Source organism: Triplophysa dalaica, chromosome 15, assembly GCF_015846415.1.
Source record: "Triplophysa dalaica isolate WHDGS20190420 chromosome 15, ASM1584641v1, whole genome shotgun sequence".
Lineage (NCBI taxonomy): Eukaryota > Metazoa > Chordata > Actinopteri > Cypriniformes > Nemacheilidae > Triplophysa > Triplophysa dalaica.
The window spans coordinates 19,090,276-19,116,186 of record NC_079556.1 but is presented as its reverse complement, the minus strand read 5'-3'; the positions used below and the strand labels follow the sequence as shown (position 1 = coordinate 19,116,186).

General features: G+C 38.0%; 3 protein-coding genes across 3 annotated transcripts; 1 reads left to right on the top strand and 2 right to left on the bottom strand.

Annotated features, from left to right (window-relative positions):
• Window positions 1-103: 103 nt before the first annotated feature.
• On the bottom strand, window positions 104-7,554 carry psen1 (presenilin 1). Its single transcript, XM_056767745.1, has 11 exons — window positions 7,507-7,554; window positions 6,702-6,765; window positions 4,957-5,228; window positions 3,109-3,250; window positions 2,967-3,034; window positions 2,582-2,802; window positions 2,029-2,127; window positions 1,838-1,924; window positions 1,488-1,658; window positions 1,240-1,358; window positions 104-1,082 (listed from the first exon to the last, which is right to left on the bottom strand). Exons 2-11 carry the CDS (start codon window positions 6,735-6,737, stop codon window positions 927-929), a joined length of 1,371 nt encoding a protein of 456 aa, XP_056623723.1. The 5' UTR covers window positions 6,738-6,765; window positions 7,507-7,554; the 3' UTR covers window positions 104-926.
• A 57-nt stretch (window positions 7,555-7,611) lies between these two features.
• On the top strand, window positions 7,612-9,681 carry adi1 (acireductone dioxygenase 1). Its single transcript, XM_056767345.1, has 5 exons — window positions 7,612-7,656; window positions 7,871-8,075; window positions 8,711-8,830; window positions 8,899-9,078; window positions 9,325-9,681. The coding sequence occupies exons 1-5, from the start codon at window positions 7,619-7,621 to the stop codon at window positions 9,439-9,441; spliced, it is 660 nt and encodes a 219-aa protein (XP_056623323.1). The 5' UTR covers window positions 7,612-7,618; the 3' UTR covers window positions 9,442-9,681.
• Window positions 9,682-10,078: 397 nt separating this feature from the next.
• On the bottom strand, window positions 10,079-25,907 carry trappc12 (trafficking protein particle complex subunit 12). Its single transcript, XM_056767343.1, has 12 exons — window positions 25,788-25,907; window positions 23,341-24,566; window positions 22,649-22,765; window positions 18,530-18,643; window positions 17,794-17,932; window positions 17,309-17,421; window positions 17,114-17,186; window positions 13,768-13,841; window positions 12,291-12,389; window positions 11,108-11,211; window positions 10,912-10,999; window positions 10,079-10,576 (listed from the first exon to the last, which is right to left on the bottom strand). The coding sequence occupies exons 2-12, from the start codon at window positions 24,544-24,546 to the stop codon at window positions 10,334-10,336; spliced, it is 2,370 nt and encodes a 789-aa protein (XP_056623321.1). The 5' UTR covers window positions 24,547-24,566; window positions 25,788-25,907; the 3' UTR covers window positions 10,079-10,333.
• Window positions 25,908-25,911: the final 4 nt, after the last annotated feature.

The following is a 25,911-nucleotide window of genomic DNA, read 5'->3' as shown; positions in this document are numbered from 1 at the left end:
ACACCCTGTATTAAGCACTGCCCACTTATGATTGGACAATCCAAAATGTTGTTAGTACAAGGTATAAATGGACTAATGCGAAAACAAAGAAAGGGTAACAAAATAGTCACAATTGCTCAAAACGAGCAACTTCTTTATTTGTGAATCTATGATTTAGTTACAAAATTTTTGCAATTTCTTGAATGACAAACGACGAGTGTGCTATGAAATGAAACATCATTCATCAACCGTTTCAATGGTAAGTAAAAAATAAACAACTGAAAACAAACAGTTCTTGCACCGTCTCCTATCGTGCACAGACATTAAACATGAAAGGACTTGGACTTTTGGGGTACATTCCAAAATGACACTCCGGCACATTCTTAAAGAGCAAAACAGCAGCTTCTAACAGCATGTAATTTCAATCTAGTTTAACCAAAACAGTTAATGTGAGATAGCTTTCCTAAAAACATGAATGGATTGTTAAACAGGAAGCAAAAGCACTCAGTACCTACCTGTGTGTTTGAAAACCTGAAACATTCACCGAGCTGTGCGTTAATGCTCAATACATCACAGGCGGAATGAACATAATGCCTAGGAAGGGAATCCAAGATTTGAAGAAAGCAAGCTGGTCCCATTTCAAATACTAGAGTTCATCAAACTCATAATAAAGCGATAATGTCCTAATCATCGTCAATCATTCATACATGTCAGATGACACCAGTTGGTCTTTGATTTCTCCGAACAAGTGATTGTTAGCCGTGTTTTCAAAGAAAATGTCCGGATCTGTTGAGTCACTTTGAGAGGCACTGCAATTGTAAAGAGTTATTCGATGCCAAATCGGTACATCCAGTCAAATGTCCAGAAGCATTGGAGGTGTCTACAGGGTGAACTTTCCCTGCCGGGGTTGTGGGTATTTGCTGCAGTGCGGAGTGCATGTCTATGGACTAAATGTAGAACTGATGAACAGCCAGCTGATCCATGAACGGACGAACCAGGTTATCAGTGGCGAAGTAAAATACCAGGCCGAAGGTTATGGAGATGGGCAGAGCCGGAAGGGCCTTTTTAAAGATGGCGAGGAGCAGGAGAGTTAGACATAAACCCTGAGGAGCACAACAGAACATGTTAAAACAATCAAATGGGTTGTCTGAAATCGTGTGTGTATGCATACTGTATTTATTGTCATGTGTATGTATAGTATGGAAGTAAGCCATTTCAGACACAGGGAGGGTTTTGTCTGAACTATTCGGGGTAACTTACGATGAGAATGGCCACAAAGCAGGCAAGGGTTGTGTTCCAGTCACCGCTAGCAGTGGCTGACGCTTTGCCCACCAGCATACTGTAAAAGATAAAGTCTCCCAAGCCCAGTTTCACACCCCCTGTAAAACACACACAATAAATAAATAAATAAAAGAATGGATAAAATATTGTTTGCACTATTTTGTGAACGATAAAAGGATGTTTGAGCTGTTGTCTGGTCACCAAACACACAAGCAACAGATACTCACTTTCTTCATCATCATCATCCGCAGGTGGAGGACGTGTGGAGGGCATCTCCTGGATCTCTTGTCTGCTCTCCTCGGTTGACTGGATCGGGCCAAGCTGATGCTGCTGTTGATCGATCCATGTAGGCGTGAAACCGCCGTCATCATCCGGCTGGGCTGTGGGTGCCATGCCGACTAAAGGGGACAGATAGAGGACTTTGACATAAGACCGAAGAGTCGGAACAATACAGACGAATATGAGCGTTTCCGATAAACAGATGAAGTCTCCAAGATCAGGCTTCATTGCCTGATCTTCTTAAATACGCAACAAATCAAGCTTCGCGTCTGGACTTTTTTTGTTATTCTGAACTCACCTTGGCTATCCTGTTGAGGAACTGGATGGCTGGAGTTATTCCTGGTATCTGCGGTGTCCGCCATATTAAACAACCACACCATGGTCGCTGATCATAAACAATGGAGTACAAATGAAAAGCAATCGATCAATATGCAATGTTAAAATGCACCGACGGATAAGAAGTCAGAAGGGTTGATGGATGTATCTCACAGGAATAGATGAGGGCTGGGAAAATGGGCTCGTTTCTCTCTTGAGCCGTTTCAACAAGAATACGCAGAGGTCCTTTCGGACACAGCACCGCCAAAAGATCTGCAGAAAATAGAAAAAGAATTGGGCTGTGTTGTACATAAAATGTGAGGGCAGTTCTTGATAAATTTCTATGATTATAGCTCAATAGGTTGACAGTCGGTGTGTCGGATACGCCTAATAAATGCCAACTTCATTTAATTTATTCACTCTCATGTGGTTGAAAACCTGTATATGGTATATGTGGTACACAAACGTTGAGAAATATAGTTTGAGAAATGTCTCCGAGGTTTCATTTCCATGCAATGGAAATCAATGGGGTCAAATGATGTCTGGTTGCCAATGTTTCTCAAAATATCTTCTTTTCTATCAAATCTTTTCTAAGGAATTTTCATTTTTGGGTGAATAAACACGTCAATCTGTCTAGGGATTGGCTAATGTGCAAAATACAGAAATTCAACAAAATATTTTTTAATCATACAACGGTTTTGTAACTTTCATGAGTAAAGTAACTGACCATAGACCGAAATAGCAGCCAGGATGAGCCAGGCGGTCCATTCAGGGAGATATTTGATGAAGACCAAAGCCATGAGAGCGCTGATCATGATGAGATACGCCTGCTGGAGCCGCAGCGGACCTTTCCAGTGGATACAGATCATTCCCACCACACCGAAGTTCCAGATGATCAACGCCAGCGTGAAGTAATCCAAGGCCACGTTGTACGTCTTAAACACTTCCCTGATGGGAGAAACAGAAGTGAACCGATACTTTCATAACCGTACGGCTGCCATGACAAAATGATAAACAGATGATGACATTAGTTCATATTTAATGAGGTAGTTACAACAAACTGATGTCACAGAACATTTAAGAAGCCTAAAGCGAGAAATGAATCAACTTACCCCAAATAAATGAAGGAGAAGAAGAACAGGAGGAGGAGGTTAGAGAAGAACAGCCAGCCTTGAATCACCTGCAGAACACCACAGATCATAAATCTGCATTCAAAAGGAATCAATGAGAGGGCAAGATGCCAAGTGAACAGACCTTGTAGCATCTGTACTTGTAGAGCACCACCAGCACGAGGGTCATGACCACTATAACACTGATCATGATGATGGCGTTGAGCATGGAGTTGAGAGCACGCTGACCCACGGTCTCGGTGTCCTCACGGAATGGAGTATAAATCCTGAATAAAAGAAAAAAAATCGTCGCAGTTCCTTAACTAAATGCAATGTCTCTTACCAACAAATGTAACACTGTCTCTTAACAAGATGCATTGTGATGTTGCAACCATTTAGAAAGGTACTATATCCATGTTTTTTAGATTTTTTTATTGCAACACACACCAATGGATTATATATCAAAAACGTTTTAAACAATCATGTGGCGCTGTGTCTGGTTAAGACACAGTGTAAAGTATCAGCTAAATGGCCACTTGATTTAAAGTATCATTCATTCATTTATCAAGTATTCAAAAACTAAAGCACACAAATGTAAAGAAAAACATGTTTTGGGCTGTAATAAACAATCGGGACATTTTTAAACATGTTTTGGGCTGCCATGCTTAAGTCCAGATAAAAATATAAATTATCTGATCTCTGTTTTACTATAATTTCATAATGAACATAAATTTTTAAATATGCACTGAATTGTCTAATTCTTCAATAAACAATATCATAACCGGCATAATGCTCATAACAAATGTTCATTACCACAATATTTGGCATGCTGAATAAAGGCAATTTTCTCTATCGTTGGTCATTTCATTGATGTCTCTATACATATTAGTGTATTGCTACACTCCTACTAATAATACATGTTGCTCTGCATTAAGAATTCCATGGAAGACTTATTAACCATCACATCTGAATCAAGTCAGGACGTGACTGCTTAACATTTTATGTTTGGATCGGATGGGCATGAGCAAACCGTCTCTGTCAGGTGTAACCCTTAAGGGTAGAGTCTTAAAACCACTGGTTGAGAAAACAGAAAAGTGAACAGCGACAGATGAGTTCAATATCTGATGTACAAAGTATCTCCTCTGTTAGCCAAAAGAAAAAAAAAAGAAAATATCTATTATATCTATAATACATAAAAAATGGACAGTTCTGGTCCTAGATGCAGATTGTTTATGACAACATTGCGTCTGTTTTAAAATGTCATGATACCCTCATCTCATGATTCAATACAATAAATAATTAAGAAACAACAGTGTCACAATATTTTGAACAAAACTAGATTAGATTTTTTTTTGGATTAAAATATATTATGCCAAAATATATTGTTTCACCCATTTATAAAAATTCCTGTGAACCAGAAGTTCCGATCTTTTTTATTTCCGTATTCTGACACATTTCTGAGTGAAAAGGAATTTCAAAGGAGAAAATGAGTAGGCGTGGCTTGCATTTTTCACTGCAAATTGATTGGATGTGTAAAAACAGCTCATTCATTTTGAAATGAAACTGGCAGCAGACTGATAGTTGAAGGGGAGGAGTTAACGGATGCTCTGTCCAAGACGTCTTATTAACGTCATTTAAGATGGATAGTCATTTCAGGGCTGAAGTGCGTTTTCAGATTTTAACTGAAAATTATAGGGCACATGAATTTTAAAAAGAAAATTACCCATTGATAAGCTTTTTACTATAAACGCTGCAATATTTCATGAAAAATTAAGAATTATTATCTTTTATTTAACTAGGACTTTTAAGATAACGGCACAAAACACGAGAGTCAACTTCTATTTATATATCATTTTATAAATATTTGTACATAATATATCTTCTCACAGAGAGCTAACACTGCTTTTTTAAATATTTGATGAAAATGTCCTCGTTTAAAAACTTTGATATACTATATTCAATAAAAAAATGTGATGATAGTGATGATACTCACAGCTGTTGTCCGTCCTTCTGCGTGTAGAAACTGACCGATTTGATCGTTGCCACGACAACCACCATACACAGTGTAACGGGGATAAACAGCATAATAACATGTTTAGCCCCGTATTTGAGAGTCAGTTCCTCATCTTCATCTTCCTCACTGTCATTGACCACCTGAGGTGGCCGTGGGGTCGGCGGCTGTCCGTTCAGCTCCACCTCATTCCGGCCGGGACCCCCTGCGCCGCCCGTCTCAGCGTGCTGGTTGGTCTCGGCTGCATCGTTTGACTGCACAGATTGAAGTCCAAGAGTAAATGTGTGTGCTTGTGTTTTACTGTGTTTACAGCACCATTTACACTCTTATGAAAGTGCCACAGGTCAGTGAGGTCTACCCAACAACTGTTTTACTTATAGCTGACTTTTAAACTGTGCAGTATTTAGCATTCAAATGAGGAAATAAAATTCCCTTTCTTATTAAATATATATACACAAGAGCATGGGTCAAAGTCCTCTATCGTCTCAGCAGAGATCAGGAAACTGAAAGCATTCTTAAAAAACCCTTCACGAAACTGCAGCGGTGCCAAAGTTTTACAGCTGTGATTTTTTGCAGATACGCTTCATGAAGTCAGATAAGAGCGAGTGGATCAGCCTCCAGCTACAAGCTGTGATAAATACTGAAGTTGACATGCCCCACCTGATCTCATTTTACACGGGTGGGGTCAGACGTGCCTGTGCTTTTATATGGCATGATTTAACTTATAATCTTTTTCTTAATTTGCTCATAAACTAGCGTAGAAATCTCAGCTAGGACATTTTCTTTCTGTAGATCTCCATGCACACATAACAATAGACGGGAACCATCAAAATATTTACATTTACGCATTTGACAGACACTTTTATCTAAAAAGACTTACAGTCTACAAAGCTCAATAATGTTTTCCCCAGGTCTCAAGCCCATGACCTTTGTGCTGCTCTACCTATTGAGCTACAGGAACACCTCAGGGCTATAAGCTAGAGGAATGTTCATACTGGGCTACAGGAACACCTCTGGGCAAAAAGCTACAGGAACTTGTTTAAGCTACAAGAAATGGGAAAGAGCTACAGGAACGCAGTACATTCAAGCTATACAGTTCAACATGACTGTGTCCCTGAGAATCAAGCCCATGACCTTTATGCTGCTCTGCCTATTAAGCATCAGGAACATCTCTGGGCTACAGAAAAGCATCTGGTTATAAGCTACAAGGTCGCTACAGAAATTGCTACTGGATTACAGGAACACCTCAGGGCTATAAGCTACAGAAATGCCATCGGGCTACACCTCAGGGCTAAAAGCTACATGAACTCATCTAAGCTACAGTAATGGCACAGAGCTACAGGAACGTCACCAGACTATTTGCTACATGAATGCCACTGAACTACAGGAACACCACTGGGCTTTAAGTTTTAGAAACGCCTCTAAGCTACAGGAATAGCACAGAACTACAGGAACATCACTGGGCTATTCCTGTTGCCCAACGCCCCTTGAGATATAGGAATGGCACAGAGCTACAGGAACATCACTGGGTTATAGGAACGTAGCTGAGTTACAGGAATGCCAATGAGCTATAGCAACGCCTCTGAACTATAAGCTACAGGAACACATCTGAGCTACAACTCAGGCAGAAAAACACTGTAAACACAAAAATTACAGATTTCTCCAGATTTTTTCCTCTTGAAATAAACTTTTAACATCACAGGGAGTCATACAACATACATACATACCACATTATTAACTGCATTCTCCACACTATCAGCCATTGGTGCAGAAACAGCAGGAGCTCTGGGTCTGTCAGAATTGAGAACAAAACGCATAAAATCATACAATGAAGCAATGTGAACTTCTGTAACATAAAAGCCTGCTAATAAACTGAATATGCATTGCAAAAAATATAACCATGGTTTTATTATAGTATTTTCGGGCAGATTAATTACCATTTGTAGAGCCATAGTTTAACTACAAATATCACTATGGGGGATGTAACAAAATGATGGTTCATTTTAGGTCACTACGGTTTTATTACAAATAAAAATGAGTGTTTCTAATATAGTTAAAGTAGGGTTTATTTTCTTAAGGGATGACGGTGTTTGAATATATACTCTTGTACAGAAGAAATACTTTCACATGCCATGGTAAGTACATGGTGGCAATATCATTTTAAAGTACATGATGCTTAAATAGCATGCAAGTCATAAAACCATGAATCTCATAAACACCATTGTACAATGCAAGAAAAAAACCAAGGGAAAATAATATAATATAAGACTGGGTAAGGTCAACTTCATTGTGTTTGTTAAGAAAAGTTAATCATAAAATAAAAGAGAACAGTTCTACAGATTGATAACAAAGCAGCTTCAGGCTAGTTAGCCTCCCGATTATTTCTTTAAGTCAATATAAATTAAATAAATCACTTATAGGATCAATAAATTCAAACGAAGAAAGATACACTTGTGTACATAAGCGTCATTTAATGTAAAAATACGAAGGGAATGTCTATTAACATCACATAAAGGTTAATGTAAGACAAACCTTGAGTCTGGATTCACACCGACCAAACCTGATACTGTGACGACAGCCACGGTGAGAGCGACATAAAGGTCATGATTGTAAACCTTTCAAAATAAAAGTCTCGTTCAGGGCAATGCAAATCTACTACTACTACTCGCACTATCTAATTGTGTAAGTCATTTAATATTTATAATTAAGGTGCTAAAATATGTTATGGATTTGTTTTATATTTAAAACATACATGCATACGGTTAACAACAGACAAATGGTTACCACACCGTTTATTTTTGAATAAAACGGGAACCAGTGGAACATCAATAAATCCTACTGGTCAAACACACTAATAAATAGTAACACATCTAATGTTTTTTCTTTCTTCGAGAAGGGCGACACATTTCACGGTCACTTTTATGTTGAAAGCACTTCCCAACTCGGACTTCACGAATGTTGTATCGACTGTAAACATGAGCGGGATCGAAGCATGGCACATGGATGAGTCTGAAGAGGATCAGAAACTTCCTCACAGATTAAACCCGAACCAGTCCGTGTCCCTCAAACAGCTGGAAGAGATCGGAGTTTATTACTGGAAGGTTTGAGCATCAGAGATCGCACGCCACACCACGTCACGTCACGTTACCTGACACAAAGGGCATCCGCGTATTAAAGAATGTTATCTGGGTGAATTTGAATAAAGTCAAATATCTAGTCAATGAAATGAAGAAATCAAAATCAAAGTGCGAAAGTTTCAGATATTTGTTCAACCTGTAATCTTGATTGACAGTATTTACAGTAAGAGTGTAAACATGGCTCACTGCAATACAAGTGCAGTAACCATGTTTTTTTACAGCAAGAGTATAGTTATTGCTGTAAAAGTAATGATTTTTAATTCACAGCCAACAATTTTTGGTTCCCGGATGTGTCTTTTTGAAGTGCATTGTTATGTACTTTAGTGTTATTGTGCTGTTGGTTCCGAGAGTTACCAAACAAATTTCATTGTATTATTATAATACTTATAATTACTTCTATTCTAAAAGAAACAAGCAAAATAAACTAACATTAGTGGAACAGTATGCGTTTGATGTGACCACAGTGGCCTACTCATAGTATTTGTAGTAAAACTATACTATAATCAACCCAGCAAACACAACATGTTTCTCACAAGTCTTTCCATTTGATTATCATGCAGTTAAATAAATATTTTCAATGGTTTTACTCTTATGTCTAGTTGAATGCTGATATTTATGAAAATGACCCAGAACTACAGAAGATCCGTGAGGAGAGAGGTTATTCCTACATGGACATCATAACTATTCACCCCGACAAACTTCCCGATTATGAGAACAAAGTAAGCTATTTTGAATGAAATTAATTATTTTACGTATTCTGCCTAAATGTATAATTTCTTCATTCCAGGTAAAGATGTTTTATGAAGAACACCTCCACCTGGATGATGAGATCCGCTACATTCTGGACGGGCAGTCTTATTTCGACGTGAAGGATATAAATGACCGATGGATTCGAATAGCTGTATCGAAGGGCGACCTCATCACACTACCGGCAGGAATTTACCACAGATTCACCGTGGATGAAAGCGTAAGACTCTAAGATAGGGATTGTTCATGTTTTGTTGCCACTGCCTGTGAGACAGTTTACTAGTCTGAAGGTTAAAATCAAGTCCTGGCTTACATTTCTCATTGAACGCTATCATTGAAAATAAATCACATTAAAGAGGCGAAACAGGTTGTGCTTTAAGGGATGGATAAAGTACCCCATACAACCCTTTGAAACATTTGTTTGTGATCAAGTTTACTGATGTTTCTTGTTTTACATTCTCTGTAGAACTACACCAAGGCAATGCGTCTGTTTGTGGGTGAACCGGTGTGGAAGGCTTATAACCGCCCGGCTGATGACTTTGACATCCGCAAGGCCTATGTGAACTCTCTGAAGTGCTCCTAAAACTTTCAGAAACATTAACACTGACGGTGTTGCTAACACACTACTTTATCAATGACGCTGAAGAGAAGTGTCATTCACAGTCCTGATTTACAACCATGAATAGTATTGTGTCATTCACAGCTTCAGTTATGACTTCTTATCTGTTAATACGTAGATACATGATTTTTTCTGGAAGGTGGTAGTGTCATATACTCTGCCATTTTTAACTTTAATTCAGTAATTAAAAGATCTTGAGAAACACCTATGCTTCATATTTTTTTTATTTTTCTCTGGTTAATATGCCCTGATATTTACCCATTTCAGGGTAAATAATGTCACTGTTATATTGTATATTACAGATCCATCCATATTTACAGTATGCTGCCAATATTTATTGACCGTTTTAGGATTAATTTAAAAAATAAAATAATAATTGTTTAAAATATTTGCACTAAATAAAATAATTGGTAAAATGATATTTAAACAGTTTTAGATCACATATCAGGACATGATCTTTTTTTTCATATTTTATTTCATTACTATCCCTAAAAATTATTCTTTAAAATCTGTATTTTTTTTATGCATTTATTTTCAAATTTACCCCTCAAAACACAACACTACTGAAAATAGCTTACAATCTTTAAAAACGATCACTTAACACATTTCAAACATATTTTAATATCTTAATTCGTGAAACATTGGTAAGGTGCTTAACCCCTTTGCTGTTTAGTGCACAGCAAATGTATTCGTGTTAACAAGTTACCTTTGGTCCTGTCTGAACAAAGTTGGATGTACATAAATGCCTCTCTAGAAGCTTCAAATGTAAAAAAACATTCTCGTGTTCGTTCACGTCTGTTCATTCTTTAGTACGCAACGTCCTGGGTGTTGGATTGTGGCTCGTCTCTGTGGTGTCTCATACTAGCTTGAGGCACTGGATGTTAAAGCTGTCTCCCTCTCGGCAGGCTGCGGCTTCGAGCAGAGCCTGTTTCTTTTGCGTGCTGCGCGAGGACTCCAGCTCGTACATGGTGGTGAGGTTGAAAAGCACGCTCTCGTGTAAGTACAGCGCCGGGTCTTTGTGCACCAGACTCTCCAGCTGACCCAGGGACTCCTTCAGCCTCCCCAAATACAGCAGACACACGGCAGCGTTGTTGTTTGCCTGGAGTGTAAAAACAAAAAGTAATATTAACAATAGTAGCAGCACCTTTGATCAACTTGCAAGATTTTCCCACTTTCATGTTTCACTGTTATACGGTAGGGGGCGCTGTTACGCATCTTTTGAAAGAGTACGGCATATACAGATCCTAATAAATCTTTGTTTTGATTTTTGTTCTCAATTTGATTTTGCAGTTATGTCAGTATTTGTTTGAAATGTTCAGGATCTACTGAATATTGACAGTTAGCTCATCTCCTTGCACATATACTCAAGTTATAGCTTGTGACTAAAATATGAGACAGATTGTCTGGATCACTAAAAGAAGAGCGAGTGCTTACCACTGGATTCTTGGGATCAATTTTCAAGACACTGCTAAAACACTCGTGTGCGTCCGTGTAATTATTCTGACTCAGATGAACAAAGGCCCTGGTGACAACAGAACATTTTCATGTTAAAGCACATCCACATAAAACACAAACACTTGGTTAATAAAACAAGCATTTCACTACCAACATCATTGTGAAACTGTCGCACCTGTTCATCAGGACTGAGGTGTCTTCATTAGGTGATTTTCCCTTTAATTCACAAGCTTTTTCAACATCCAGGAAATACTTCTCAGCTGTTCTGATGTCCCCAATCTAGTGTTATGAACAAACAAAATGTCAATTACAGTCTTAAAGGTCCAGTGTGTATTTTTTATCAGGATCTATTGACAGAAATGCAATATAATATACGTAACTATGCCTTCAGAGGTGTTTCAAAAGGTTTTTATTATCTTAGGCCTGACTTGACTTCTTATTCGAAGCTGCTTTAAATATGTGATTAGTTTTTGCAAAGACGCACTCTGTTTGTTATTCAAAAAAACTTCTGTTACGCTGCCTATCTGTTCCTCTGGGCTGCCTTCGTGTAAAGAGGAAGTCATGGCGTTCGGTTGCTGTTTGTAACTACACACTGCCAGCGTTTTTTTATCATAAAAAAGAGCTTTTGTCACATTTTTCTTGTCAAAAAAGACATCAAGTGTGTTCATGGCTTCAAAATGAGCAATTTTTTATGAGCTGGATTTATCTACATACACCGAGGGTGTCCTCACCATGTGTTTTCGGACAAACTGCTCAACAGAGTGCTTTTATAAATATGTTATCTCCTTCGGCAAAGATGAACATTTTTTATGACATCTTAGTTCTGTGTCAGCAACCATGGTGCTTTGAAAGGAGATGCAATTCGCAATTTGCTTAATTTCATACACTGGACCTTTAAACAAAACTGGCTGTTTTACTCTTTTTAATTCTGAAAGAAATGCCGGGTGGGTCAAGACCTTCCTAAAAACACACAAGTAAACAGAGGAGCTGCATTATTTATAAATAAAAAACACAAATACATAGATTGATAAGCATAACTTTCTTCCTAAGAGGTTCTTGTGACAATAAATACTCATCTGTCAATGATGAGAATGTTTCTGTTCTCTTTCGATCACAAAGGATTGAAATCCTTTGAGAAACAAACATAACTATGTTTTTATCCAGTAAAGCAGCTCCCTTGTTCATTAATATCAATTTACAGGGCAGTCTTGCCCTTTCCAAAATGACGACCTGATATCGCAGGCCAAAGGATCGGTATACGTCTAAGATCCTGAAGACTTTGATGAGGTTGTTTAGGTGTGTTTGATTAGTAAGTGCTAAATCTCCAGAACTGGAGTTCAATAGTCCTAAGATCTCACCTGTAAGAAAATGCGTCCAATTCCACTGAGGAGCTGGACTTTCTGCTCCGGCTCGTATCCGATAATGGACTGATACACCTCCACTGCGAGTACGTAGTCCTTCATGTGATACAGAGAGATGAGGGTGAGAACAGGGAAATCATGTCACATTCTGTAAAACAGCACCTTTAAAGACACAGTTCATCTAAACATGAAAATCTGTTATTATTTATTGTGTAACTATGTTAAGCCTATATTCCAAGTGTTCTGATGTCATGCGACGCCTTTGTGTGAATATCTTCCCCCAAAAAATTATGTTGTTCTGATGAACACAGAGAAAGATATTTGGAAGAATGTTAGCAATTTTCAGTTCTTGGACATCATTGACTACCATAGTTGGAAGATTGAAATGGTAGTCAAAGATGACTCAGAAGTGTTTGTTTTCCTTAAATTTTCCTAATTTTTTTATTTAAATGATTTCAGAATTTTCATTTTCAAATCTGATTTGTATCTGTGTTCTAAATGAAATAATTATAATTAAAAACAGCGTGCTGAACGCATTACATCAGATTTGAAATATCCTGTATGATGGTCATAACTAATGGAGCCTGACTTAAGGCTCTTATGCCTTCAAAAGAGTATGGACTAAATATGTGAAGAAAATAATAAATACGTCATATTTTTAACAGCATAAATATTGCTAAACATACAAATAATTGTTATTTTTCTTTACTTCTTATTATTTTTCTTTTGCCACAAATCATAATGCTGCTGGGAACAATGCTAATTTTAGGTGATTTTTTTATATTTTTTTAACATCCTTTAAAAAACATTAACATTAATTGCTTTTAGGTTAATTTAATAAATTGAGATTAAAAAAAGAAATCTTAATATAAGAAAGAGAGAGAGAGAGAGAGAGAGAGAGAGAGAGAGAGAGAGAGAGAGAGAGAGAGAGAGAGAGAGAGAGAGAGAGAGAGAGAGAGAGCGAGAGCACAATATAGTGCACTCATTTTAGTTCTTGTAGACATAAACATACTGTTTACAGTGTCGATATATTTAAAATACATTTTCAAGTAAAGGTAAATCCCAACAGCTGTTATTCCAGTGAATGTTTTTGTGGCTTCTTTGTTTTGTCTGGTTAATCCTCTGTATGTTTGTCTTTCAGTCTTTAACCAGCAGATGGCACTGTGTATCATGATCACCGACAAAAAACAGCAATATGTTTCGGCTATCCACTACAATCTAGGCAAATGTTTGTAATACCAACATAACAATGATCAGAAACCTTTATCATCTATTTATGGGCAGTTAATCCAACAGTCTCGAGATAACACAATACTCCAGTGCTTGAAGGCAACGTTTTAACAATTCATCACACAAGAATCAAATTATCAGGAGAATGTACACATGCACAAGTAATTCATGTCAGATATGAATGTGCAACTGAGTATAAGTGGGAGTTTTCTCTTAAGTAGGTGTCAGTACGACATCCACATACCTTCATCATCAGCAGACAGTTTGCCATGGAGTACATCACCCGACTCAGCCGTGACTTCCACAGCTGGATGGAGGCTGGCAGAGAGAAAGAGAGAGACAGACAGAGAGAGAGCGAGACAATGAGTAAATGGAATAGAATTGGAAATTGCAGTGTTTCCATCTTTTCACCGCTTCCAACCCCTCAATTATTTGTCTGCGAGAGAGAATTATAGCGCAGGAGGCTGTACAATCACATTTCTTGTTGCCCTTTGGCTCACTGTAGACTCGCTCTGATCTCGCGTCTGTTTGAGCATTAACACACTTCAGCTAATGTCTGACTAGCAATGGTGTGTGAAGACAGAGCAGATTGAACAGGTCGTTAAATTTCCTCGTCCTCCTCTAAATTCTCTCTGACCCTCACAAGTGCCCTGCATAGGCTGCAATTGTAACTTAAGCTTGCTACGTCTCCAAAACAACTTTGCCTTTTGAGTGACATCATCAAGGTCTGAAGGTGAAAATAATGTTATAAATAATCAAATAGCTATTAAAGCGTAGTTTTAGCAAACCATCACTCAAATCTATTCTAGATCTAACCTTTTCTGATTAACCTCTCGCCGTCACCAAACGCTGTACCACGTCAGGCACTCAGGTGGGGGCTCCTGAAACCCCCCTCGCTCCTCTCAGCTACACTCAACTCAACTTTATTTATATAGCACTTTTTAGAATTTTCATTGTTACAGTAGCTGTACATGAGACATATTGACTATAAGCAAATCAATTAAGTTAAATACCTGTAAAAACAAGAATAAGGTGAAAACACAGAAGACAGACATACCCACATACAAACGCTCCAGACACACAACATGCACACGTACTAACACACATAGACATAGACACACACACAGACGCGCAGACACATGGACGTGCACGGAAACACAGACAAGCATGCGCACACACACACACACACACACATACAGATAAGCGTGCGTACACAAATACACACACAGACATGCACGCACAGTGAAAGCTCACATTTAAGATAAAGGAGAGGGAAACAGAGGACAAATATTAAACAGACTATAAATTCCTATATGCAATATATGTAAAACTTTTAAATTCTAATTATACATTATAAAGCAGCGCCCCAGGCCAGGCAAATAGTGCAAAACAGTATGCAAACAGTGGCGAGGAACCCAAATCTCCAGTCGAGAAAAAGCATGTATTCATCTCTGTCTTTTGCAAAACAACACGTGAAGAAGTGGATCTAGCATGTAGAACTCTGATGGATATCTCAAACCAAGATCACTTACTGCAGTCCAAGAGCATCACAAGAAAAGCCCCTACAGAAATGTTAGCCCAAAATCATAGGTGACCTCTTGTGATGCTAAAGACAGCATCATACTGAGTCAAATATTTCTGCTCTGTTTTTCCATAAGTGAAAGACATTTAAACCATAGATCTGATAAAAGGGAATTTTGATGAAAGTTATTTCATCACCGCTTTCGCTGCAGTGCATTCTGGGAGTAAAGCTAACCCACACAACTGCAAATTTCAGTGTTTGAATGCTTAAAAAATCATGAAGTGTGAAGCTTTGAAGTTCTGGAATCTTTCGAAGGCATTACAAATAGACAACGTGAAAGTTGAATAGATCTAATGGCACCTAAAGATATTTGATTTATATGAATTTCATTAAATGTAAGGAATTAACATTCACTTTATGAAAAGGGTTATTACCCAGAGAGTTCACAGAAAGTTATTACTTGTTAAATTTTAAATAGAATTTTAATCATGTGAATTCAACTTCATGTCTTTCCAAAATCTACTTCCTAAGAGGGGTTAACAATCCAAATGTACACTCATAAATGCACCGAGTGTCTAAATTCACTCACTCATTTTCACTCGGTCCCTTAAAGGGGTAGTTCATCTAAAAATGTTTTCTGGCACCTTTGACTACTATTACATTTTTCCTACTATGGTAGTCAATTATGTCACAGAACTGAAAATTACTAACATTCTTCCAAATATCTTTCTTTGTCATCATCGGAACAAAGAAATTTATACAGGTATAAAATTACATAAGCGTGAGTAAAAAGTGTCATTTTCTAATAATTTGATAATATAAGTAATATGAACTAACAATAAACAATATATATTTTTAAAGCATTTATTCATTTTTTTTCATGCGGGTTAATACTAATAATACCCATGTTTATGTTAACTTAAGATTGAAAAAATATATTAATAAATGCTGAAATTAACATGACTTTGGATGAGAATATTAAATGCTGTACATGGATTGTTTATTGTTTTTTGCAAATTAGCTAATGCACGTTAACAAATACAATCATATTGTTACGTTCTAAAATCAATAGCGTTTAAAAAAATCGAAACTATGTTATTTTGGATTTGATTAGTGTAGTCATAATGATGTGTGTAGGACTTGCAAAAATATCCTATATTCTCCCAAAAATGTAAATTTCTGTCATGACTACTTCCCCCCAACTAGTTATTCTTATATATATATATATATATATATATATATATATATATATATATATATAAGAAAGATATTTGGAAATTTGGTAGTAGCTGACTCTTCCATAGTAGCAAAAATAAAAATGGTAGTCAGAAAGTGCCATAAAACTTTTTAATTTCCTACATTCCTCAAAATATCAAATTTTGTGTTCAACAGAACAAAAAAAATGATACAATATTTATTCCTACTATGGTAGTCCATGATGTTCCAAAAATGTCAATTGCTAAAATTCTTCCAACAACTTCTTTGAACAACTTGAGGGTGAGTAACATCATTTTGGGTGGAGTGTTCCTTTAAGGTCTCACTCGAGATGCTTTTTTGGACATTTTATTTGTTTACACAATAAAAAATTTGACTACAAAACTAATTTCAGACATTTAAGCCTACGCCTTCAGATAGAAAGATTTGCAAGACCATTAGAAACATTTCACTCAAATGGCCTTAAAGTGATAGTTCACCCAAAAATGACAATTCTTTTATCATTTACTCATCCTCTTGGCTTTCTTTGTCAGAACACAAAAGAAGATATTTTGAAGAACGTTAACCGAACAGCACTGGACCCTATTCGCTTTTATTGTATGAACATAAAACCAATGGGCCAGTTAACAACATTCTTCAAAATATCTTCTTTTGTGAAAGAAAGTCATACAGGTTTGAAATGACAAAAGGGTGAGTAAATGATGACAGAATTTTCATGTTTCGTTGAACTCTCACTTTTAACTGGTAGTTTATGTACATCTTATTACATTATATAGGCTATGTGCAGTATTTTATACTGTACATGTAGGTGTGCTTTGAAAGACTATCAGAAGTTCATTTGTGCACTCTGTACCTTGTCTGTTTTCCTGAGTGAGGTTGATCATACTCCCGTCCTCAGCGAAACCCTCCTGCAGGTTATTCAGGATCTGTGACAGGACCACAAAACAAGTTTTATAACACTAATCACAGCCGCGATAATGACATTTTAGAGCGCTGCAGAGAAGCTACAGCCGGCGGGGTGGAAAGTTCACGGCTCGGTCGCGTTCACCTTCTGACAGACGCTCTTGATTCCGTGGAGGCGGTCCAGAGTCTCCTGTGGCTTCTGCAGGTACTGAGGAAGCTCGGCGTGCAGAACGCGCATGGAGAACGGTACCATTGATCCTACAACATCCAAGACAAACAGAAATGATGCTTAAATATAGAACTGTTCTATTTCTTTATTTCCATCACTTCTTTCTTTCGGTTAAAACTACACAGACTCAATGTTCAGACTCCATGGCTTCAAGCACGGCTTTGATCAGGTGGTCCTTTGATTTAATCATGGTTCCTGAGGCCCGGTCAAGGTCAGTGTGAGTGTCTGAAGCTCTTTAGATGTCACCAGACAGAAACTCGCATCAAAAATTTAAGGGTGGTTTTAATCCATATTAACTACAATACAAATTGTCAGAAACACAACTTGCAACATTCATGTTTCATCATAAAAGGCACAAAACTTAATAGGTATCAACATCTTTATAATTTCAGATCTTTCACCTCTTCGTCCTGGGTATACGGTGGGGTAATACTCATAGTAGAGGTTCGGATGTTCCAGATTCCCGAAGGGTTCCAACTCCAGTTCAGCGTTCTGGAAAAGGTTCAGCTTAACCAGCAGAGCGAGACGTACAAACCACAGCTGCACACAGAAAAAGAAAAAACAACATGAGCATTAACTTTAGTGTTTAAATAGTGTTTGATCACAAAGTGTTAAAACAGAGAAGCGTCTTTGCAGCAGAATGCGGTGAGCCACACGGGGTTGGCACATGAAAGCGAGCAGATGCTTTGATACGGCTGACTCCAGAGCCCTGGGATGTCGATGGGTTGCTGTGGACCCTGAGTGGGTGTCGGGCCAAGAGCTTCAACACTGACGGCTGTGTATTGCTGTAGGACGCTTTACATGTGTGGATCAAAAGCAATAACTGAACCCAGCTTAACCCAGTCGACATTCTTATGTATGATTTGAACTTTGTGAGAGCAACAATGCACTTAGTTTTGAACTAAAGTCACAGTATATCATGGCCTTTTGAACTTTGTTAATTTCATTATGAATGCATCGAATTTTAATTGATTGCATTTAACACCCGTAGTGTCAAATACATTACAGGGTGACCTCAAGCTTACTCTACTGTTACATAATGACAAAGCTGTACCCAAATACGCTCTGTTTTTCTAAAACAAAATGCTGATCATTCCCTCTCCTGTAAAATTACAATACAGGTGGTGTTTTGCTGACCTGTAAAGAGTCTGTGTTGTGGTTGCTGGGCTGTCCGCTCTTGCCGTATCCCTGGCCGTGAGCCGTCAGCAGTCTGCCCGTCAGGTCCACGGCCGCCCTCCAATTCTTAGTGCTCTGATGAGAAAACATAAACGTGTTAAACAAACATCTCATGATGGAGACCCCCACCTGTAATGATGACATACAGTATATCAGTGGTGTTTATTACTTCACATTTACTCTAACAATGTTACTTCACGTTGTCTCATACGTGTGTTTATTAGTATCTCCGTCACTTGTCCATCTGTCTCATATATGAACCCTTTTCAGTCTCGCTTCTCTATTTCAGTTCCTCGTTCAGCTGGCTCGCTCTTGCCCCCAAGCTCTCTCTTCCATTCGAGACCCCGGAGACTTTAAATCTTCATTAGAGCAGGAAATGAAGCCGAAAACCACTGGCGGGGAAATGCGCACGAGCGCTATCCGTGAGATCAGACATAACACAAGTCAATGGCAGGGGAAATGAGGCTCTTTCTGATCTACTGCCCGTTCGGGAACTCCACATACGTCCCCACAAAACAGCTCAGGGATTCCTGTTCGCACTCTTTGAGGACATGCCAATACATACCTACGATGCAGAAAACACAATTGAATTCAGAGTTCTTATTATAGAGATATTTCTGCGAACATTTCTTCAGTCTCACAATGTATGAAATCTTGCTTCTGCGGAAGGCAGGAGTAATATTGTTAAAGGAATAGTTCACCCAAAAATGACAAATCTCTTAAAGGGGTCATATGGTGCGAATACGTGTTTGTCTGTGTCTTTGGTGTGTCTTAAGTTGCCCATGCATGTTTAAGACACGTAAAATTGCAAAAAGTGTCCGAACAAAAGATGCATTCTATCTAAAAGCGAATGCTCACCCAGACCTGCCCGAAACGCCTCGTGTAACCACATCCCCACAAATCTACATCAATTCATGGTATGATTCGACTAAAACCACCCAAATGTATACGCCAGTAAAGAGGGCGTACCTGTCAGTACAATTGCTTTGGAACCTGATGTTCCAAATATGGTAAGAGGGGTTTCATTTCCGTCACACGCTTGCATTATTCGACCAATCACTACGCACTGGTTAACTGGCCAATCATAGCACACCTTGCTTTTCAGAGTGACAAGCTTTGTTTAAGAGAGGCGGGGCAAGAGGAGATGCAAACATGCACGGTATGTGGAAAATACAGCGTTGAACCTTAAATTGTGTATACACATTGCATTACATCTAAAACAAACGTTAATATTCATTTTAGACGGGTCATAGGATATGACCCCTTTAAAATCAATGCGATATTCTAATACTGCTAATAATAATATTTCAGGGGCTGTTGTGTAGTCTGTCCCCCGTCCTTCGTTCATGGAGTCACTGGAACTTTAAACGCTTCGACTTACGTGCTAAACCGTGTACTATGTCTGTGTGAGATCAGTCTTCACAGAAAGGCCATCTGTATTCTGAGCACTCTGAATCAAAGTGACCTCTGTGAAAGCATTTATAGAAACTCATTGGCAATCAGACTGATGCTGTATGTGGTGAAGGTGATGGTCTACAGTCAAAGACCACTCAAACTACACAACTCAAGCCAAAACAAACCAGACAAAGCAATGTCAATAGAATTATACCTCCATTATACTGTTATATTTATACAGTGCTATGCAATAAGATTTCGATAGAGACAATGTTTATATCAGTTCTCAACACAATGGATTTCAAATGAAACAATTAGAAAGGAAGACTAGAAGATTCAGTGGGCATTGTACAAAAACAGAGGTCCTTGCATACACATTATTCATAATAAAGAACAATAAACGTGTCTCTTTGTACAAATACAAGTGCAGGACTTTGTCAAGAATTAAGGCATCTAGCTGATGAAGCTAAGACTGGACCAAAGCTTCATGGCCCGAGAATACCTGCGAGGAACACCAACAAGATTTCAGCAGAAGGCCAAACTACACAACCAGCACAAGCTTATACCACCATCCACAGAGTCTGAGAAGTGATGCATCCATGATGGGTGAAGATTATTCAAACTTGACAACTAAAATGAATAAATTTAATAGCTCATCAAAGCATCATTTAATTCATCAACTGACGTAAATGAAACACAGACAGAAGTGGGAGTTTACCACAACATGAAATGTCTATCATTTTGTTGTCTCAAACCAGAACAATGTTCTTCCTTTCATGTAGGCATGTGTCTGCCCCAAAAATGACAATTTTATGGTAATCATATGAATTTTATCACAGTATACAGCAGTAAATCCGCGGTCACACTTGACCACTTAATTGTGGTATTGAGTTCAATTTTTTAAATTGTTCATAATTATTTTTTCCACAAATGTATATTAAAAATGGAAAATTTAATAAAGTATGTAGAGGATTTAAGAAAATAAAACTTCAAAACTATTTCACAAACAAATTGTGATAATAAATAATGATTTATAGATTACTAACTATATATTTAAAAAAAATGTAGGTAAACAATTATGCTAATATGTTATCTAAAATTATTCTCCATATTCTGAATCACCCAAGACAACAATATAGGCAAATTAACTATTAAAACTAACACAGACTAAATTTAACACAAAGAGACTACAATCACCTTCAAAAACTGTCAATAAAATAAACAAAACATAAATACATTAAAATACTGATTTATGAATTGTTTCATGACAAAGAGGAACAGAAGTCATGAAGGTTATGCAATAACATGAAGGTCAGAAAATAATGATATGATTATTGCATGATCTCTCCACAACTACTTACCACATTGGGGTGCAACTGCACTTCATGATATTTTGGAAGCACATTTGGGTCACTCATTTCAACATTTATATATGGATCTTATTGCCTCACTGCATACAGAGTTTAATCTGTCTGTAGCCTCTCTTTTACATACAGCTGTGCCATGAGGTTCAGGATCTGTGGGATTAGAGCTCATGCTTTCACGAGCAGCGCCTTCATTCTTAATGCACACACACTACAACTCTGACACACACACATACACTTGTGTGTGTATCCTTGTCTTTTATTGAAGGACGTGGGCACAGCAGGAAAGGCTGTATATCACAGAGCTGTCTGTGTGAATCTGACATTTGTACTCAGAGGGAGAGCAGTCAGCCGGTCATTTTGAACCCCTGAGGTTACAGCTGGCACAGAGTCAGAGTCATAAAGATAAACTACCACCTCCTTACCAGCATAAAACATCAACTGTTCTTCTGCAATTACAGTAATAGAATTGGATCCTCTAGTCCTGATACAATTTAAGGTTTCCATTAAAGTCTACCTTCAATATATCATTGACTTGATCGTTATGACTAGTTTTTTTGTTGCTATTATTTATTATGAACATATTGAATACTTAAATTAAAAACATTAGTTTTCACAATGCACAAAAGACATAAAAAATGATTTATTTTGTATTAGTTACATGTATTTACAATAAATGTACCTGCAGAAAAACATATAGCCTTTCTTACATTACCACTTGGTGATGTCATTTTATTTTGACCCTGGACAACAAAACCAGTCATAGGTAACACAGGTATATTTGTAGCAATAGGCAAACATACATTGTATGGGTCAAAATTATAAATTTTTCTGAGCCCATAGAGAGCATTATTTCTTCGTAGCAACGGCCTGTTAAAGCGCCTCTGTTAGCGCTGGGACAATATATGGTGAAATTGTTATGCTTAGATTCTCAATGAGTAGGGGTTAAATGCCACCACATCCGAAAGCCAGAGAGCGATCTCGCGCTAAATCTCTGAATATGGGACACAGAAGTAGTACAATTTATGCACATTTCCTTCGTAGGCATTTGTCGGCCCCTAAAAATGTCAATTTTATGGTAATCGCATGAATTTTATCATTGTATACAGACTGGGAACACAGTCTTATAACAACAGGCTTATTTTGCCTCAACTATACGACACACAGCTCCTTGTAATGCTGTCAAACTATAATAAAAAACAAGATCACCACATGGTAGCATAAACATCCTAGAGATCAAAGGCACACGGTCTGTCTGCATCGATATGAGAACAAAATGAGAAGAATTTCATTGGTGGATAAAAGAGCTACTGTAACTTACTATAAGTCGCTTGAGACCCAGAAAGTTCTGCTCGACTGAGTTGGCTGAGAGCACCTGTCTCTTCATAGCCGCCTGCTCACCCAGAAAGCGCTGCATCAGATCCTTCACAGCATCACCCTGTATTGAAGAAAATCTTTGTGAATATTTATGAGACTTATCAATATCTTTTCAATATATATTTGCAGTCCAAATGTGAATATCTGCAAAATTTCATGACAGCTTTTGGAAATACACCAGATGACAACAAACCTAACAGACATTAAATACAAGCAACAATTTTGATAGTTGCAGAGTTATTTAAGTTATATAATATTTTCAAATTAGATTTAATTTTTCTTTTTTATGTTAAATATAGTTACATTTTTATCAATTGTGCTATATGCTTTTGTAATTTTATTATTTATTTGTTTGTTTTTTATGTTGCTATACAAGATAATTTTTTTCATTTTCATTTTTGTTTATTATTATAATTTGTAGGCTTTAAACCCTATTTCAATTTATTTTTGATTCAACATTTCTGTTGTTTTGTTTAATTCAAGTTTGTCCAATTATTTTAAGGCCGATTTTTTTATTTTTTTCAATGAGCAGAAACCTTCTCAATGTTTTAATTTGAGTAAAGTAAAAAATAACCTTGGATAGCAGAATGAAAGCTTTTTTAATATTGTAAATGTCATTTGCGAAACTGGACTGACCTGCAGGTTGTCAAACTTGAGTCCGGGCATGGACAGATGCTCTCTGTCTAACTGGACAGGATTCACCTGGTGCGTGGCCACCGATATCAACACTCTTCTTGTCTCCTCCGAGGGAAGCCATGCATCGTAGCGCTTATCCACCTCACTGGTGCTCAGAGCGCTGGCGAATGGGTCGTCTCCAACCGAGAACACAGCCTGGAGCTTGCTCATAGATGCCCCGGGCTCCACTGAACTAGCCTGAGGATTTAAAACGCAGTCCTGAGGAGCCGGGCTAAAGAACGTGCTGGCGGGTACAGCCTCATGCAGCCCTGGGGCGGGCACGCTGCCAGGGCCAGACAAAAGCTGGGGCTCTGGAGGTACTGTCGCCTTAGGCGACTCCGCATTCGGGTTACTGATGGATATGAAGGAGGTGGAGGTTGTAAAAGAATCGAAGAAGTCTGAGGCTGGGTTGACCGCGCCGTTATCTGTGAAGAACTTACTGAGGCTGGGGCTCGGCTGGCACACCTGCGGTAATAGTCTGTTGGGAGTTTCTGTGTTGCCGATGGTAAAGCTTGGAGACTTTACTAGGATGGGCTGGAAGCCATCAGGTATCAGGGCTTGAGCTTTGGGCTGCACACCCTGGCTGAAAATGGTACATACTGGAACTAGCTCATCTTTGGGGGTTGTATCCGTATCCTGAGCATTGGTAGCCTCAGGGCTGGGATTGTCAAAGGACGCCTGGCCAACGGTTTCTATTTTGCCATCTGTTTTAACCACCTCCTCTTCAAATAAAGACGCAGGAGCCTCCTCAGGTTCCGCAGCATTGACAGAGGAGGTAGTGTTGGTGTCATCCTCCTCTTTTCCTGCATCTCTTTTAGGTCCTTTGGAATCCAGTGCCTCATCATCCTCATTCTGTCCCAACAGCGTGTCAATGGGAACAACATCCTCATCCTCACTGTTGGGGGAATCCGAAATCATCACGCTCTCCATCATCTGGTCATTTAGCTTGTCAATTATGGTCTCAGAGTTAATGCTGTCATCCTGCAGTGAAGGGAACGCTTCGGCGTCCAGGTCGATGCTCTCTTCTTGGAAGGGAACTTCTAAAGTTATAGACGGGCCTAAAAGATCTATTTGGGGCGGGGCGGAGGCCTCGAGACCGTCAGAGTCATCCGCTCCATCAATATCTAGAGAAACTGGTCTCTGTGATGGGGCATCACTGTTTTCCATGACTCCAGCCTCACTGTTCCCTATGATTCAAGTCGAACAGAACAAAATGAAAGTAAATCAATGAATAGATAAAAAGTAAGACTGATAAAAAGTCTTAAATAAAACTTGAGTGAGACTGATAAAAAGTCTTAAATAAAACTTGAGTGAGACTGATAAAAAGACTGGTTGACTGAAAGGTAGATAGAGAAGGTGGGTAGATATAGTGATGATGCTGATAGGTTGACAAAGATCAAGAATGCATGGCATAACATTACTGATAAAACAAATCAACAAGAAGCTGTACAGCTCATGATTAAATGATCCCTCATCTGTAAGTCGTTTTGGATAAAAGCGTCTGATAAATGACAAAGGCCCGGATTCTTAGACACAGCTTAGCCTAAACCAGGAATATGCCTAAATTGAATTTAGATATTTATGTCGCCTTAGAAGAAAACATTACTGGTGTGCATCTCGAAACAAAACAATGGCAAAGATATATTTTAAGACCATTCTGGGCAAGTTTTATTCAGTTAAGACTGGTCACACATACATTTTAGTCTGGGACTAGCCTTAAGCCTTGTCTGTGAAACCGAGCCTTAATGTAAATGTAAAATTAAAGCTTATTATTAATCAATGTATCAAGAATTATTTTTCTAAGTACAATGGAAACGTGAGCTTGTACACATTGGAGGAATTATAATGACAATCATGTTAATAAACTACAAAACTTAAAGTTTTAAAACATACCTATGCATATTACATATTTTGCCATAATTGATTATCCACGTAAATTTACATAAGAGAGATGTGAAGACTTTCATTTACAAATGACTACATTACTTATATAAGTAAGATTCAATTAATTACTTTCATGATAACGAGAATTATGGACAATTGAAATTAATGTAAACAACAATGTAATACAACAATATAGCCATTCTATTGGTCTGGCAAAAACTCACAGGTCATTGATGGCCATTTACATACAAATAATTCCCCTTACGAAAATAAACCATGGGTTTACTACAGTTATAGTCTAACTATGGTATTTGAAGAACCATTGTAACCCCAAATATATTATGGTGTCACTACATAACCATTATATTTGAAGCTACACTATGATGATACAAATGGAAATCAATACAAGAATAAAAACACGAGTTCTACCCTTTACCGAATTCACATTTCAGACCCTGTCAATGTTTCGCAACACTTATGTACTGAGCAAATATAATATTAAGTAAGAATAACATCAGTTTTACCTTTAGTGAAATAAAAGCTGAGATGACAGCGGTGTAAACACGCGCATGCGCACTGACGTCAACTAGAAGCACTACGGTAGCCGAGCGTTGTCAAACATCCTCGCTACGGCAGAGTTTGTATTCT